General features: G+C 38.6%; 1 protein-coding gene across 1 annotated transcript in view; it reads right to left on the bottom strand.

Annotated features, from left to right (window-relative positions):
• Positions 1-2,727: 2,727 nt before the first annotated feature.
• Positions 2,728-19,587, bottom strand: part of bpnt2 (3'(2'), 5'-bisphosphate nucleotidase 2) — a 60,854-nt gene continuing 43,994 nt past the window's right edge. Inside the window, exons 3-5 of the mRNA XM_073042013.1 lie at positions 15,570-15,665; positions 12,434-12,595; positions 2,728-9,883 (exon numbers count right to left, since the gene is read on the bottom strand). Coding sequence (XP_072898114.1) covers positions 9,609-9,883; positions 12,434-12,595; positions 15,570-15,665 — 533 coding nt within the window. The 3' untranslated portion in view covers positions 2,728-9,608. The remainder of the gene's footprint in view (positions 9,884-12,433; positions 12,596-15,569; positions 15,666-19,587) is intronic.

The following is a 19,587-nucleotide window of genomic DNA, read 5'->3' as shown; positions in this document are numbered from 1 at the left end:
TATGGAATTGACAGCCTATGATGAAAGAGAAGACTTATTTAAAAAAATAGAAGGTAAAACCATAGTTAAAAGGACAATGCCTTGAAGAGAATGATGCAATTTTGATGTAGCAGTACAACCCAAAACTTTGACAATTCTGTCCCCCCACCCCAAGAATCCCTTCAGTTTATTTTTTTTTGATCTTGGAAACAATGGCGTGCAAGGTGTCACCATCAGAACAAAATTAATTGAATGAACTTGTGAGAGCCGATGTTATGAAGCAGTGGGCTTGTAATAGATCTTGGTAACTTATGTGTCTCCTGAGTAGGGAGCAGTAAGAGATAGAAAGAGTGAAAATAGTGTGAATACTGGCAGAAAGGATGAACACAATTTCAAATTCCATACGGGAGCAGAAAGTATCAGAATCAGGTTTAATATCATTGGCATATGTCATGAAATTTAATTTAATGGGGCAGTACAATGAAATCCATAAATTTTAGAGAAAAAATGAATTACAGTCAGTATATGTAGTGTCTATAAATGGTCAATTTAAAATCAGTAGTGCAAGAATAAGTAGAAATGGAAAGTAGAGAGGTAGTGTTCATGGGTTCAATGTCCTTTTAGAAATCGGCTGGCAGAGGGGAAAAAGCTGTTCCTGAATTACTGAGTGTGTGCCTTCAGGCTTCTGACATCCTTCCTGACAGTAACAATGAGAAGAGGGTATGACCTGGGTAGTGGGGATCTTTAATGCTGGATGCAGTCTTCCTAAGGCATCACTCCTTGAAGATGTCTTAGAAATTACAGAGGCTAGTATCCATGATGGAGCTGTCTATGGTACATTTGTAGAAGTTTGAGTGTTTTAGTTGACAAACCAAATCTCCTCAAATTCCTAAAGAAATATAGCAGCTGTCTTGCCTTCCTTACACAAAGTACACTGTAGATGCTGGGGTCAAAGCAACACGCACAACACGCTGAAGGAACTCAGCAGGTCGGGCAGAATCCGTGGAAACGAACAGTCAACGTTGCAGGACAAAGGGTCTCGGCCCGCAACGTTGACTGTTTGTTTCCACGGATGTTGCCTTCTTTACAGCTGCATTAATATGTTGCATCCATATTAAGTCCCAGAGATCTTGACACCCGGGTCTTGAAACTGCTCACTCTCTCCACCTTTGACCCCTCCATGAGGACTGGTTTGTGTTCCCTCATCTTACCCTTTCTGAAGTCCACCAGTCAGTTCTTTGGCCTTGCTGACATTGAGTGCAAGTTTGTTGCTGTGACACCACTTAACTAACTGGCATATCTCACTTCTGTACACCTTCTCAGCACCAAATGAACTTCTTCCAACAACGGTTGTATCATTAGCAAATTTACAGATGGCATTTGAGCTATGCCTAGCCACACAGTCATGAGTGTAGAGAGAGTAGAGCAGTGGGTTAAGCACAGCCCTGTGGTGTGGAGTATCGATTATCAGCAAGGTAGCGGTATTATTTCCAATCCGCACAGATTCTGGTCTTCCAGTTAGGAAGTTGGAGATCCAGTTGCAGAGGGAGGTTCAGAGGCCTCGGTTCTTTATCTTTGCGATCAGGTCTGTAGGAATGATGGTGTTAAACGTCAAGCTATAGTCAATAAACAGCATCATGGCATGGGTATTTGCAATATCCAGAAGATCTAAGGCAGCATGGAGAACCAGTGAGATCGTGTCTGCTGTAGACCTGTTGTGGTGATAGGCAAATTGTAGTGGGTCCAAGTCTTTCCTGAGATAGGAGTTAATTCTAGCCATGACCAACTTCTCAAAGAATTTCATCACCATAGATGTGAGTGCTATTGGATGACAGTTGTTAAGGCAGCTCACACTCATCTTCTTCGGCACTGGTATAATTATTGCCCTTCAAAACAGATGGAAGAATCACCAAAGATTCAATAGTTCAGATCTTTTTTGGTTTTGATTACATTTCAATGTAAATGAAATAGAAGAAGGTGGACTAAAACATGGACTGGTCCACACAGCCCACAAAGAGAATGGCACAGTGTGGACCCATAAAGTGCAGAGGGCAGATTTGGAGAATTGGGACATTGGGAAAAGGACAGTCCAAGAAAGGAGAGGTGAGTAGCAGTCAGCAAGAAGGATCAGTATGGCATAAGAGGAGAGTCTAAGAGTGGGAGAGAATAGTCTGCCATTGGTTAATGCCAATCGAAATGCAAGATCATCCACAACAATGGCTGAAGAGACCAGTCAGACCAAATTCACTACAGGAGAGGAAGTCCAGCTGTCCAATATTCTTGAAATACTGCCTTTACATTTGCCACCAGTGCCTTCCTAAATAAAATTTGTACATTGCATCTAAGTGTGTGGTTCCATATCCCATCAGATTATAAACACTAATTACAATTACCTCCACTGTGCATTGCAGTCTGAAATTGAAATATATCATCCCAATTGCAAACTTCCCATTCTCTTTTTATCTGTCAAACTGTCTGGCCTCCAGTTACCTACACAAGACTTTCTAGAATTACTTTTTGAATCTGATGATCTGTCCATTATCTTTTAAGGCCCCTTATTAAAAGCAAACACAGATTCTTCACATGCACAATGCAATGAACTTTTTTTGCATGTTATTTTGGTTATAATAATACATGGCATATTATATCAATTCTGTAAGACTAATGCAATGTATTTGGACATGGTTAATGTAAAAGAGTTCACAAAGTTAAATATTTCAACACAAATACAAAGTTGTCAAAATGCTATTTAAGTAATCCATTTAGCTCTTTTATTATAAATGTTGTTACAAAAACATTGAATATACTAATTTCACACATTTGCATGACTTAAATCCTAAAATTAGCTATTGTTTATTTTTACCGATGCAAGCAATGTATTCGTTCACAGTGAGTTGTACACTTCTAATACAAAATATCAAAACTTCTTGCAAATCTTGGAAATAAAATGCAAGTACCAACCCTGATTTAACACATTTATATAAATAATGTTAACTAACAAAAATGCAACTTTATCATTTTGTAATAATGGAGAAGTGATTTGGGCAACATCAAGAATTGCAACATTTAAGCATGCAATGCTGATTTTGTGATTTATATTTTAAAAATCACTTTTCAATGCATTTCTTCACAAATAATAATATTTATGAATTACGTTCATAGTCTTTAGCAATACTTAATCAGGATACATCTGGTCCCACACCCAGCACAGAAAAGAACAGCAGCAAAATAACTTTATTATTAAAATTCTATATTGAGAAAAGTAAATTTGTTAAACATGCAGCTTACATTCTACTTTACCATATTTAAATTCTATAATCAGATTAGTTATAAACTTTCCTTAGATTCTATACAATATAAGAAATAAAACTGTTAATGATTCCACTGAAAGAGTTACATTTCTTTCAGAGATGGGTTTGGAAGAAGTACTGTTTTTATTACTAACTAAAACTACACAATAGACAACACTGTGTTTAATTTACAATCTGTTAGATTAAACATGTTAATTGTTTCAGTACTTATTTTCTTGTGACAAGGAAGCACTGGCAAATTACTGAATAACTGCTCAGTTACTAGAGCAGTTTTTAAGTTTTGGTTTGACTGATAAATGCTTATTGCAATTGAAAGAGTGTTATGGTGATATTTATTCCATGAAGATAAGGCTTCATGACCAAAGTATATTCAAGTGTAGCAGACATAGTTCATGGAAATGATGAACGTCAACCTTTATCACTGTCACGCAAATGTGACTCTATGAGCGAATTATAGATGAGAGATTCTGGAGATATTTCATCACCTTTCAATCCAAAACTGGGGCTTAGATTTCAATGTACACAGCCTTTTTCAAATGCATATACAAGTATGATGAACATTGCAGTATTTTCTTGATGCCTATTAAGTATTGTCAGTACTATCAGCAACATAAATTTCTAATATTCATGTAATCACAATTCATGGTAACAAACCTTCATTTTCAGCAAAGAAAATCAGACTGCTTGCAGCTCTCTCACCCATCACACCCCCATTTGAGATGAAAGCCATCAAGTAGTGCTAAATTACATCTGTTGAGGTGGTGGATAATACCTTAGCAATATGAAACACCTCATTAATAGTAGTATTCCAGGGGAGTAAACAGGGCAATGCATCACAAGTTTTATTGCTTGCTTATTGCCTTTTTGATACTTGATATCAAATTAGTATGAGATTGCATTATGAAGTTAAAAAATTCAGGAACCTGGAGACAATGCTCAAATCACATCACAGACCAAATGAAATTTTTAAAAATTAAAACATGGAATTAAAAGCTTGCACCAATTGATTCCAGATGTCCTCCTGATTCATTGGTTAGTTCAGGAAAGAAAGTCTATCTTGTGTGCCTTATGTAGCCAGTATGCATCTATAGATTGCCACCATGTTTGACTCCCACCTCACTTAGCAACCACTTAGTTACAATCTACCACACCAAATGATAAAAGAATACAATAAATGGACCACTCAGCATCGACCAATGCATCAGATACAATAAAGTCAAACTTAGCCCAAACATCCTCTACTAAGTCCTCCCAACTAAGAACTATGTGCATAGCAAATTTGGAACAGCTTTAACTCATATATAAAATAAATACCTAGAGTTATATCTTGCATTCAACTGCCCAGAATCTGTCATCACCAATGCTGGGCACGTTGTGTCCATTTTTTAAAAAGACTCATTAATTAGAAGGACCAGCTCATTTCGAGAGGTAATAAGCACTGATAATCTTCAGCATTGACTCTGAACCCAAAGACACATTACAGTAAATCAAATACAGGTAAGTGTACGTCTACAAATAAAATTTACAAGGGCGTCACCAGAATTTGAGGACTTGAATAATAGGGAAATGTTGAAAATGTGAGGAATTTATTCTCAAAAGCATAGGAGAATGAGGGTGATCTATTATACAAAATTATACGGGGTAGATAGATAGTGTAAATATATTCACAAACAGAAAATCTACAGGGAATGGAAATCCAACAACACACACAAAATGCTGGAGGAACTCAGCAGGCCAGGTAGCAACTATGGAGAAAAGTACAGTCAACGTTTCAGGCCAGGACCTGCCAAAGGGTCTCGGCCCGAAATATTGACTGTTCTCGTTTCCATAGATGCTGCCTGTTCTGCTGAATTCCTCCAGCATTTTGCGTGTGTTGTAGTGTAAACACATGCAGACTTTTCCTCAAGGCCGAGTGAGACTAGGACCAGAGCTTTTAGGTTTTATGGTGAAAAGTGAAATGGTGAAATGTTTCAGGGAACCATTTTCACTCAGAGAGTGGTGCGAATGTGGAACAAGCTGCCAGCAGAGGTGGTGGGTGTGGGTTCAATTTCAACATTTAAAAGTTTGAATAGGTACATGGATGAGACAGATTTGGAGGGCTGTAGTACTGGTACGGGTACATGGGACTAGGCAGAAGAACAGGTTGGCCGAGACTGAAAGGGCCAAATGGTGACTTCCGTGTAAACCTCCTACATCTATCATCTACATTCAATTGACAAAATGGCACTCTCTTGTTTTGACCAATACTGGCCAAGCTGGCAAAATCCTGGAGAATGTTTCTGCCAGAATGGCTTGAAAAAGATATTAAGAGAGAAATCGGACTCGACTTTGTCTATTCAGACATACTCTGACAAAAGCCCATGACAGTGCTGATGGGAGTGCCTATACAGACCTTGTAGACACCCATCCTCACACTGAGGTTATCATTGACCCAGTGTGTGGCTCAGCTATCATGCTAAATTCAGACAGAAACAGGACCAGCAATTCAAATCTCACATCACTGAGCCAAAGCACACCATCAGCAGGAGGACAATTCTTCAAAGGATCTCATCAGGGCTTTCACTTTCAGGAATTCTGATCCAGAAGGACAACAAGTTGACTAACTTGCCTCTGAGTATGAGTTTCAGCACCATCAGCAGTTAAACCTTTTGCTTGTGGAGCGTAGGGGTAGAGAAAAATACTTTCTATTTGTTTAGTATTACTTAGCTACCAAAATATTTCTGAACGTTTAACTCAACTAAAATGGCTTTAGGACTGTTTCTCCCACGTGGTATTTGAACATTAAAATTCAGTCTCCATTATTCTCTTAAATAAGTTAGCCTGTTCATTTATAATTCCCAGTTAGCTCTCTCTCTTGAATCAATACATCTTCCTACAGACAAAAATTGATTTAGGATTATGTGAGATAATATTACACAGTTAGCATTGCAGAACACTCCCATATTGTCTTAATGACCAGCTATTAAGTAATGAAGGTAAACTCTCAAGTACTAACAAAGAGAATGACTTCAGATAGAAGAGTGTAATTAAATACGGGATGTCTAATTGAGCTATAGATTTCAACATGAAAATACTGGATTGCACCCCTCAAGAACCCCACACCTCCCCCCTCCCCATACATTTTCAGGATATCCCCAAAGGATTTAAAACCAATGAAGTAATTTTGAAAAGCGATCACACTTATAATGAAAGAAACATACAGCAAATTTACACACTGCAAGATCCGACAAGGGAAATTGATAATGACTAGAAAATGACCTCATAATTTGTTTCTGTAATGGCTGCAACTGCGCTACAAAGATGCCTGCAAGTGGGACATGAAGGCATTGCACATCAACATCGAGTCTTGAGAGCAACCTGCAGCCGACCGCGGCAGGTGGAGAGGCACCCTGAAACAACACCTTAAATCAAGCCAGGAAATAATCCTGAAAGCAGTAGAAGACAAACAGGCCCAAAGAAAGGAACCCTGCATCTCCAGTACAGCTGAAGCCACATAGATGTGACCCTTGCAACAGGCACCGCCACCCTCATTTATCTCGTCAACCACAGATGTCGCTGCACCAACAACGCAAGACGCAGCAACAATGGTTGACTTCGACCAACGGAGGGCCACTGATGTTGTCTGAGGGATAAATATTGCCCAAAACATAGCTTATTCAAAATCATCCACCTATATACTGCAAGTGTTTACATATCAGGTTAATTGAAGAAATGCAAATAATATCCTTTCAAAAATGAACATGAAAATGTTATCTTTAATTTCTCAGCACCAAAAACAAAACCAGATTTATGCTTGGAATAGTTATTGTAAAGTTCAGCAAAATTCAACAAATCCTTTCACTCGACATACAGGTTGTATTTCCAGGAACAAGAATCTAAATGAGTCATCATTGAATGGTGTCCTCATGTACTGAACACTCATTGTGAAGCACTGCCAAGCGAACATGAACAATATGGCTCAGTAAACTGTTCAGACATATTTCACACCTGATAAGATTTGACAATTTTATTTTGCTTTCTAATTTTTTTTGGCAAAATTTTTTTTCCTAAGACCAAGAAGTCTGTACAGATTAGTGTTCTGCAGGGTGGTGTCAAACAAGAGCCATGTACTTATATTCAAAATTGCGACAGTCTGTATTGGCAATGTACATTAGCTGTTAGATATTACGGTTGTTAATGTGTTTCTTTTGAAAAACACGTAAGGAAATTGCCATTTTCCTCTCCCATATCACCCTGCTGTTGTATGGTTCCTGTGTCACAGTTCCACAGTATTGTACTTGAATGGCGTACTATTCACGGTTGCCTATATACACAAGAGTTCACAGGCAGAAATGGTGCTTTGACAGTAGAGCCTCATGAGGATCAAAAATGCATAGTTCCAGAAGAGAACAAAGGTGGTAATCGGGGAAAATGTGGAACCAAACTATCTCTCAACCAGAGCCATCAAGGCTTATTGCAATGCCGAAATGAAATTAAGCATCTTATTTCAGAAAACTTCAGAGAATAAACCTGGGACTTCTGGTTATTTATCACACTAAATAAATTGTGAGTCTTCCATAAAGCTTGCGTGTGGACACTTTATATCAATGACATACTCACAAGCATGATATTAAAATCTATAATGTAATCTACAGAGGATCTTCAAAATATAGATAGCTTGCTACATCAATAATAAAAATAAGACAAGGCAACCACTGTAATAGGAAAGCTGAAATTGAAATATTTTCTACTTCAAACTGTGTAAGAATGCAAAGCCAGAGCTTTCTAAAATCAACATGAATGCAAGAAATCTTAAAAATAACTTTGTCACCCTTATGCTTTACAGTAAATGCACATAAAATTAAAGACTACTTTAGTTTCACAAATACTTCTCTTTACAAAAAGAGACTAACCCAGTAAATAGCTGTGCGATTTTGTCTGAAAATACAAACAGCACTTGGACAGAAAGACAAATAAACAAATAAGGACAATATGCAATCAAAGCACTAAAAGTCATCAATCGCAAGATTTGCTCCATTTGACTGGAAGGCTAGTCAACTATTGGAAGAAGAATAACAATGTTCCGATCTGTTATTAAAGATCTGAAACACTTGCTGTGAAATTTTTAACTGAAATTTGATTCTTCCACCTTTGCACCAGTCTTTGCAATTGTTTCTGAGGTTTACCTTTAATGAGTACAAAACCAGATAGTGCTCAAACTGCAAGATATATGTATATTGGTTTACTTTAATAAATAAAAAAAAATAATTTTTTTGGTGCGAATGAGGGCTTTGACTTAACAGAATCCTAGTCAATCCTGGCTTAACTGGCAACACTACCTATAATAGCACCCAGCTATAGGAATAGCGCACAAACTTATAGTGCACAAGTTTCAAGCCTCAGCCTGTATAAGCTAACCAGTTTTAGTTGGGAGACTAAGGGACAGTCCTCCAGTTAGTTTCAACTAGCATTCCATTTCCTACGCACTACACAGTGGAGAATGCTGGAAAAGCTGCATCACCATCACTGTCAAAGTACACCCAGAATGCTGGGTCCTTTATTCAAGGTACTTAAGAATTAAACATACAAGACAGCATCTATAAGAGAAATATGGAAATAAGGATTCAAGGAACACAGAAATTCCAGTGTATTATCATCCTACTGAATATAGACTTGCACATCCAATTACTCATTATTGCCAAGTTAGAATGCTGTAATCATTTAAAGAAGTGCTTATACCAAAATGAAGAAGCCAGTTCTATTCAAATATAATATTGATTTTCTTTAAATTTAGAAAACAATTAAAGGATAACATCAGGTTTTCCTCATTTACTTAATGGTGTATCTTGAAAAGAAAATGTTTTCATTTTGGATACTTCCAATTCCTATTTGCATAAAGGTCATTAAAAATAACAGTTTTCTATCTTAATGCTTCATCCAAACTGATTAGGAGAAAGAGAAAGAAAAGCTAGTTTTCAAACAGTACCTAACACTATTGTTTGAATATAATGGACTCTATAAAATTACAAGTTCCTTAATTCTACACCCATAACTTATTAACTTAAAGGTATAAACATTCACATTAATACATTAAGCTTGACTACCATTTATACAAACCCAGTAACATGGTTCAGCTGCCCATATTCACAATTTTAAAATCAGGATTTGTCCAACTAAAACCCATTTTTTGCTCTGCAAAGCCACACACACCCAAGATCTCATCTTCATACACCAAAATCTGCTCGATTCCAACATTTATGAGGAGAAAGTTTAAATCAGACCAATTATGAACATGTTACTTTTTGTTGTTTTAACAATGAAATAACTAGTTGGGAATTTCTACTGGGTTTTAAAAGATTTCAAACTTGGCAGTTTCTCAAGTAATGTTTTGTGAGAGAGACCAATAGTGGCAAAAATTCCACCATCATTCAACTCACTATTAGTATAGTCAATAGCCTTTCCTTGCAAAGTGGTCATCTGACCACCAAGTGCTTCCAAAAGGGCATTGCCAGCACAGATGTCCCACTTCTTGATATTGGTTATGTGGAGGTACACATCAGCATGGTCTGGTTGTTTATCATCAGGTATATTCAGCAGAGACAGCACTTTATAACCTACAAATCAAAGTAAATATTAATTAACAAGTTAATTCAATCCAAATAAAATCTAACAAAGATTCAAATTCTCAAAGACTTGGAATTTTCCATGTTAATCAGGCAAGTAGTTTCGAATATTTGCTCTATATGCACTCCATATTCTGAATTACTTACACAACATTGGTTTCGAATTTGTAATGAATTATAAAACAGCAGCTTTTCAAGAACACTGCCCACAAGGAATTAGTAACCTCTGCAGTTTGAATTTCATTTTTGCCAAAATCAGTTATAAAGCATTACTTCAAATGTTAGCTCAGACATAAGACACAAGACATAGGAGCAGAATTAGGCCACTCGGCCCATCAAGTCTGCTCTACTATTTCATCATGGCTGATTTATTATCCTTCTCAAGCTCATTCTCTTGCCTTTTCCCCATAACTGATTATGCCCTGACAAACAAGAATTTTAAATATATTTAGTGACTTAACCTACATAGGCATTAGTGGCAATGAATTCCACAGATTCCCCACCCTTTGGATAAAGAAATTCCTAATAATCTCTGCTCTAAATAGACGTCCCTCTATTCTAAGGCTGTGCCCTCTGATCCTAAACATCCTCTTCACATCTACTATATAGAGGGCCTTCAATATACACTAGGTTTCAACAAGTTTCCTACTCATTCTTTTACCCTCCAGCAAATACAGACTCAGAGCCAGCAAACACTCACGTTAACCCTTTCATTTCTACAATCATTCTTGTGAACCTCATCTGGAACCTCTCCAATGCCAGCACATCTTTTCTTAGGTAAGGGGGCCAAAACCACTCACAAGTGCAGTCTTATAAAGTCTCAGGGTTACATCCGTGCTCTTGTATTCTAGTATTGAAATGAATGCTAACATGGAATTTGCCTTCCTTATCACTGACTAAACCAGCAAGTTAGCCTTTAGGGAATCCTGCACGAGGACTCCCTAGTCTCTTTGCACCTCTGATTATTGAGTTTTCTTCCTGTAAATAAAATAGTCTACACCTTTATTTCTTCTACCAGATTGCATGACCATACACTTCCTTACATTATATTCCATCTGCCACTTCTCTGCCCATCGTCCCTATCTATCCTTCTTCAACACTACCTGTCACTCCCCCTATCCTTATAGACTGCAAAATTGGCCACAAAGCCATTAATTCCATTTAGACAGTGTCTTCCAGTGAAGACTGACACAAAATATTTATTTAATTCATTTGTCATTTCATTGTCCCCCATTTCTACCTCTCTAATGTCATTTTCCAATGGTTCAATATCCATTCTCGCATTTCTTTTACTCTTTATACATCTGAAAAAACTTCTAGTATCCTTTTTTATACATGTGTCCCGTTTTTCAAACATTTGCTTTACAACAACTCGCTGTTATTAAAGACCTACATTAGTACCTGTTTTCGCTAACCAAAGAGGATTTTCGCTTTTACGAAAAAGACGTCCGCTTTATACGTGTGTTTACCCCAAGAAAGACTACAATGACCGTGAAGCCTTGTGCGCGCAGTTGTTTGCGCATGTGCGTACTTATGTACGTGCACATGCGTGTATGTGCCGATTTATTTTCCTCCAAATCGATTTTGGCTCGCTCTCTTCCCGATTTTGCTAAGTGAAACTACACCGTACCTCCAATATTTCTACTTTATATAGGCTGTAGATTTATCATATAATTCCTGCTTTTACCATATGTTAGTGTTATTTGAGGTTTTATGTGTTACTTGGTTTGATTTGGTAGGTTACTTTTTGGCTCTGAGAACGCTCAAATATTCTTCCCATATAAATTAATGGTAATTGCTCCTTCGATTTACGACAATTCGGTTTACAAACTGTTTCATAGGAACACTCTACCTTCGGATTGCGGGGGAAACCTGTATATTATTGGCTAGCTTACCTTCATAATTCATTTTTCTCTCATTATGGTTCTTTTAGCTGCCTTCTGTTGATTTTTTTTTTTAAAAAAAGCTTAACAAACCTCTAACCTCCCACTAAATGTTGCTATATTATATGCTTCCTTTTACTTTTATACTTTGACTTCCCTTGTCAACCATAGTTGCCTCATCCTCCCTTTCAAATACTTCTTCATCGTTGGCATGTATCTATCCTGTACCTTTCGAATTACTCCCAGAAACTCCAGCCATTGCTGTTCTGCCATCATCCCTGCTGGTGTCCCCTCCAATCAACTTTGACCAGCTCCTCCCTCATGCCTCTGTAATTCCCATGATTTTCCTCATAAACATCTAAAGAGAATATCAGGAACTTTTGTCAAGAAAGTTCCTAATGATCACTGCTAACTATCAGCCTGTAGACGGTCCAGAATGAATTTACTACATCTGCAGAGTTTGTTCAGTTTAAATTTCAACACCATTTTATCTTCTAATAATATGAATTCACTTTCTATTGATCCAACTAACTTTATACTTAAATGATTGTAACCAGTCCTTTATGTAATAAGAATTTTATGCTTCAGAGTACTTCTCCAAATTCAATAAAAAGTGCAAAATACAACTCCTTTTAAAAAGGTTCTCTCCCAAACTTACCTGCTCCTCCAGCTTCTTTAATCTCACTGTCATTCCCAAATGCTTTCTGAGCAAATGCTTTACCAGTGCCTGTATGTGACCGGGAAATTATAATTTTGGGATTCTTCTCATTGTATGATTTGCGCATGCTCACATTTGATCCTCCACGCACCATTCCCCATGCTGTCAGAGGGGAAAATTAAAATTAAAGCAGATCTAGTTTGTGCAAAATGCATTTTTAAATACTTTTACTTTATAATTTAATTGCATATGGCATGATTAAAACATCTACTGTGAAAATTTTTTTATACACGTTATAGACTGAAAATTCTGTTTGGTCTCTACAAAAATAATTAAAATTAAAAATTTGAAAATGAATTAAAAAATAATCTATATCAAATTGAGTCAGAGAAGTATGAAGGAAAAAATATCCTTAAGTTATTGTGTGTTGTGTGTACTACTGTGCTTTACATCCTGATCTGGAGAAAATCTATTGTCTCGTTTGAAGGTAAACATGTATATATAGTTAAGTAACAGTAAACTTGACTGAAGAGAAAATTATTTTCCTAAATATTCCTAAGACAGCTATAATTTCAAACATGTTTTATTACTGAAAGGAACTGTGAGAATATAGAACAGTACAGGTCTTTTAGTTCTCAATGTTGTGCTGATCTCTATAAACATACTCCATAATCAAATCCTTCCATTTTACATAGCCCAAAACCCTCCTTTTCTCTTACATCAATGTGTTTATCTAAGAGTCTCTTAAATGTATTGTATTAGCCTGTACCACCACCCCTAGCACCCACCACTGTGTAAATAAAACCTCTGACATTTCACTAAACTTTTCTCTACTCACCTTAAACACATGTCCTCTGGTTCATGTCATTTTGCTGCCCTGGGAAAAAGGTGCTGGCTGTCCACTGTCCCCCCATAATCTTATATACTAAGTTACCTCTCATCTGCTATTGCTCCAAAGACTTAAACCCTAGCTAGTTCAGTTTTTCCTAATTTCCCCTAATCCAGGTGGCATCCTGGGAAATTTCTTCTGAACCCTTTGAAAAGCTTCCATATCCTTCCTATAATGAGGCAAACAAAACTGAATAAATGTTCCAAGTGTGTTCTAACCAGAGTTTTATAGAGCTGCAACAAAACCTCTCAGTTCTTGAACTCAGTCCCTTGTCTAATGAAGTCCAACACAGTATACAGCTTCTTAACCACTCTACCAACTCGTATGTCAACTTCGAGGGATTTGTGGATTTGAATCCCAAGAGCCCTCTGTTGCTAACTGAACTTGAAGGTGGAGTACAAGGTCAATGACAGTAATCTTACCAGTCTTGCCACTGACCTTGTATTCCACCATCAATTTCAATCTTCCAAACTGTATCACCTTGCATTTTTCTACAGTACTGTGCAAGAATCTTAGACAATGTAGTTCTTTTGTGTGGTTTCAGATTGTGTGGCCTCCACAGAGCCCTGATCTCAACATCATTGAGGTTTTCTGGGATACCTGGAGAGACAGCAGAAATCTGCAGAAGAACTGTGGTAAGCTCTGCAAGATGTTTGGAACAACCTACCAGCCAATTTTCTTATCAAACTACACGACAGTGTAAGAGAATTGATGCAGTTTTAAAGGCGAAGGCTGGTCACCAATGTTCCTTCTAACTTGTAGTGACCAGTGTGTGCAAAAACCTTGTGCTGTGCACACCTTAGAGGAAACATTGATTGTTACACCAAATATTGATTTGTAATAGGTTTTTAACTGTTTACTGCTTTTTATGGCAATTTTTTGATATTTAGAAACAGTTCATTTCATTATTTTTGAAAGTGTTTTTGCTTTACATAATCTTCTTACATGTGCCTAAGACTTTAGCACAGTATTGTAGAATGAACTCCATCTGCCTCTTATACACCCAACACTATGTCCTGCTGCAACCTACAACAACCATCAACACTATCCACAACAGATCCAATCTTTGTGTCATCTGTAACCATTCTAACCCACTTCATCATCCAAGTTCATTTAGTAAGTTAGTAAGTTCAGGGGCCCCAGTACAGATCACTGTGGAAAACTATTAGTTACAAACCTCCAGGTAGAATGTTCTCATTCTAATACCACCCTCTGCCTTCTGTGGGCAAGGTAATTCAGAATCTACACAGCCAAGTCCTCATGGATCAATCCTATGCGTCATAACTTCCTGGACAAGCCTACCATGAGGAGCCTTGTCAAAACACCTTACTAAAGTACCTATAATACACCCTATCCGTACTCCACCTTCATTGACTGAGTGTAGTCAAGAGCTGAACTAAGAACATTGTAATGCCACGGTTAAGATTTTTACTGCTATGCTGTAGGCATTTTGTTATTAGCAGTCTTCTGTAAAAGTAGTGTGTCATGCTGGAAAGCGTGCTTTGGCTTCAGCTAAGATGAAGACACATATTTTCCAACTCAGGAATGTGAGTCAGCCAATCCGGATTGTCAAGAAGTTTTCTCTGAAGTAGCCTGGTTCAAGGTCTTTTTAGCGGGAGCTGCGAGAAGACAGGAGAGAAGATGGCTGAGGATGCCGTCCCTGTTGCACTGGTGCTTGGAGCAGATGAATGGCTCCAAGGAGGAAGGACCAATACCCCCGTGGGAGAGCACGTTTGATCGAGATGGATTTTGAGTGACAATTGAAATGTGGTGTGTGCTTTCAACACAAACCATGGGCCTAGTGCATGAGTAAAAAGACAACTTCAAAATGAGCTTCAACAGTATGCGCATATTTGGCCCTTTTATTTTTTCCCCACTTTTATTTTTCCTACTAATTGTTAAATAAAGCTGAACTTCGTAAATATATTTTCTTTATAATTTTATGCAGTGTACGATCTGTTATTGCTTGTCGGCTGACAATTGTGTAACGGCAGTATTTACGCAGCATTCACTCAAATCGAGGTTTCCTTAATTGGAACCTCGCGACATTCCTGTTTGGTTGAACCCAAATCATACCGACCCTAGACGCCTATTGTTAATGAAAAGTGGCCTTCTCATTGCCGAGTCCTGTGGCTGTTAGCAGAGCCGGCTAACGTGCCAAGTTTGCATACAAGCTCAGTGAGGGTATTAAATAATAGGGTAAATGCTTTTCTACACTAGTTTTTGAGATGTAATTAGATTCCATACCTGTAAAATCAGCAAATGGCTTGTGTATTACTCCAATGATTGGTTTTCCATTCACAGCTACGCACACCATTGTCGTAACATACTCCAAAAGATTTTCTACGTAAAAGATGAAAACAGCAAGTTATATTAATACACGTGCACTGTATTTTGAATTCCTTTTGAATTCAAACTTTTGAATTCCAATATTGGTCTGCAACAGCTTGTAGCTGTCTTAAATTTACAGAGTTATTTTAAAGAATATCCTGGGTTTACTCAAATTGGGAGGCAAATGGACTGTTCACCTTAATTTTGTAATTCTTATGCAGTAATATAGGGAGAGAGTAGAAGCATTTTACTATTCGGTGTTGGTTGGATAAAAAAGTGTTTTTCTGTGAAAACCATTCAAAACTAGGACAGATGTTTTGTTTCCGTCAGATAATAGAACCTACTGTTCTGCAGAATACAAACCTGTGTCAGATTTGGCTAAAGCTCTATTGAATCCAGCTGCCTAAACTGCTTATAGCTGCTCTGGCTTTCAATATCCCATCTCCTCTATCTCGCACCTCCAAAGACTGACTGCAAGGAGCTCTAACATATTACCTCTGTCATTTCCCTTTCTCTCATCCAAACCCAACTTCTAACACAGGAGTAGTTACTTCGAGTGCCAGGCCTTAGATGTTTCAGAAAGGACAGGGAAGGAGGCAAAGGAGGTGGGGGCATGGCACTGTTGATCAGAGATAATGTCACGGCTGCAGAAAAGGAGGAAGTCATGGAGGGATTGTCGACGGAGTCTCTATGGAAGGGGTCAATAACTCCTGTTTTTTCATAGACCACCCAAGAGTAACAGGGACATCGAGGAGCAGAAAGGGAGACAGATTCTGAAAAGGTGTAATAATAAAAGGGCTGTTGCGGTGGGAGATTTTAATTTCCCAAATATCGACTGTTATGTCCCTAGAGTGAGGGACGTAAAGGCTTGGCCTCAGCAGCTACCAGTGGCAAAGAATTCCAAAGAGTCACCACCTTCTGGTTAAAGAAATGACTTATTTCCTTTCTAAAAGCATACCCCTCTATTTTGATGCTGTGTCTTCTGATCTTAAACTCTCCCACCGTAGGAAACATCCTTTCCACATCCACTCTGTCAAGCCCTTTCACCATTTGATAGGTTTCAATGAGGTCACCCCTCCTTCTGAATTCTAGTGAATACAGGGTTAGAGCAATCAGACACTCTTCGTACTCAAAGTCATTCAATCCTGTAATCATTTCCATGAACCTCCTTTGAACCCTCTCCAAATCCAGCACATCCTATCTCAGATAAGGTAGCCAAACCTACTCATGATAGTCCAAGTGAGGCCTCACCAGTGCTTTATAAAGCCTCAACATTACATCCTTGCTTTTATATTCTAGTCCTCTTGAAATGAGTGCTAACATAGTATTTGCCTTCCTCACCACAGACTCAAGTTGCATATTAACCTTTAGGGAATCCTGCACAAAGACTCCCAAATCCCTTTGTACCTCAGTGTTTTGTACTTTCTCTCCATTTAGAGAATGGTCAACCCTTTCATTTCTCCTGCCAGGGTGCATGACAATACACTTCTAGACACTCTATTCCATCTGCTATTTCTTTGAACATTCTCCTAATCTGTCCAGGTCCTTCTGCAGACTCTTTATTTCCTCAAAACTACCTGCCCCTCCATCCATCTTCATATCCTCTGCAAATTTCGCAACAAAGCAATCAATTCAATTATCCAAATGATTGACATATTAAGTAAAAAGAATCAGTCCCAACACAGACCCACGTGGAACACCACCAGTAACCAGCAGCCAGTCAGAAAAGGCTCACTTTATTCCCAGTCTTTGCTTCCTGTCAATCAGCCACTGATCTATCCCGGCTAGAATCTTTCCTGTAATACCTTGTACGTTGTTAAACAGCTTGATGTGTAGAACGTTGTAAGAGGACTTCTGAAAATCAAAGTACACAAAATCAACTGAGCTTCATTTGGCTATCCTGCTTCTTAGTTCTTCAATGAATTCCAACAGGTTTGCCAGGCAAGACTTCCCCCTGAGAAAACCATGCTGACTACAGCCTATTTTATCATGTGCCTCCAAGTACCCTGAGGTCTCATCCTTAATAATCGACTCCAATTCCAACATCTTTCCAACCACTGAGGACAGACTAACTGGCCTATAGTTTCCTTTCTCCTGCCTCTTTCCCTTTTTGAAGAGTGGAGTGACATTTGTAATTTTCCAGTCTTCCAGAACCATTCCAGAATCTAGTGCTTCTTGAAAGATCATTTCTAATGCCTCCACAATCTCTTCATCCACCTCTTTCAGAACTCTGGGGGTGTATACCATCTGGTCCAAGTAACTTATCTACCTTTAGACCTTTCAGTTTCCCCAAGGACTTTCTCGCTAGTTATGGGGACCACACACTTCATGCCCCCTGATTCCTGAAAGATCCACCATACTGTTAGTGGCTTCGTCAGTGAAGATCGATGCACAATATTTATTCAGCTTGGTTGTTATTTCGTTGTGCACCATTACCACCACTCCAGCATCATTTTCTAGTGGTCTGAAATCCATTCTCACCTCTCTTTTACACTAGGTGTCCAAAGAAACTTTTGGTATCCTCTTTAATATTGTTGGTTAGCTTACTTTTGTATTCCATCTTTACCTTCTTAATGACTATTTAGTTGCCTTCTATGACTTTGCTCTGTTAGATCATTTCTCTCCCCCCCCCCCCCCCACCGACCATATCCAAAATGATATTGAGTGTTATTGAGGGGGGTGGCAACACGGATACTCTGCACTGGCTCCTTAACCCCTTTCCTCTACTGACTGTAACCCAGTTTCCTGTGCCCTGCACCTTGGGTGTAATTACCTCTCTATACATCCTATCACCCTTTCAGCCTCCCAAATGATCCGGTGTTCATCTAGTTCCAACTCCAACTCCTTAACGTGGTTTACTAGAAGCAGCACTGAATGCACTTCTTGGAGTGGTCAGGGATACTGAAGGTCCCCCTGTCTTTTCACATCCCGCAAGCGGAACATTCCACTATCCTACCTGTCATCCATATTGTCCTAGCTGAGCAGAAATAAAAAAAGAGCTTTTTTTTCCTTTGCTTTCTCTGAGTTATATCCTCCACTCCAAACCAATATTCCCCTCTAAATCCTTAGCCCTCTTTCGTTTTAAACTATCATGCTTCTTAACACCACCTTCTTCTGACTGTGTTGTGGCCTCCCAAATCTTTGTCCAATTTACCACAAAGTTCTGGTTAGCAAAAGTTCTGTTCCTCCAACAGTACCAAAACAGTTCTACTCAACATCCTGTGATTCCGGCAAAGGCAATCTATCCCTCCATGCCCTGTAGGATCTGCCTTTTAACTGGCAATATTACACTCCTTGTTGTTTGTCATCTATGCCAATGATCAGGATGATAATGTGGTTAACTGGATCAGCAAGTTTCTGGATGACACTAAGATTGGGTGTATAGTGCACAGCGAAGACTACCAGAGCTTGTAGTGGAATCTGGATCAATTGGAAAAAATAGACTGAAAAGTGACAGATGGTATGCAGACAAGTGCGAGGTAAGATAGAAAACCTACAGCACAATACAGGCCCTTCGGCCCACAAAGCTGTGCCGAACATGTCCTTACCTGAGAAATTACCTAGGGTTGCCCATAGCCCTCTATTTTTCTAAGCTCCATGTACCTATCCAGGAGTCTCTTAAAAGACCTTATCGTTTCTGCCTCTACCACCACTGCCGGCAGCCCATTCCATGCACTCACCACTCTCTGCGTAAAAAAACTTAGCCCTGATATCTCCTCTGTACCTACTTCCAAGCACCTTAAAACTGTGCCCTCTTGTGCTAATCACTTCAGCCCTGGGGAAAAAGCCTCTGACTATCCACACAATCAATGCCTCTCATCATCTTATACACCTCTATCAGGTCACCTCTCATCCTCTGTCGCTCCAAGGAAAAAAGGCCAAGCTCACTCAACCCATTCTCATAAGACATGCTCCTCAATCCAGGCAACATCCT

This window comes from Hemitrygon akajei, chromosome 1, assembly GCF_048418815.1.
Source record: "Hemitrygon akajei chromosome 1, sHemAka1.3, whole genome shotgun sequence".
Classification (NCBI taxonomy): domain Eukaryota; kingdom Metazoa; phylum Chordata; class Chondrichthyes; order Myliobatiformes; family Dasyatidae; genus Hemitrygon; species Hemitrygon akajei.
Note: the sequence above shows the minus strand (reverse complement) of the source record. Positions and strands in the feature narration are given on the sequence as shown.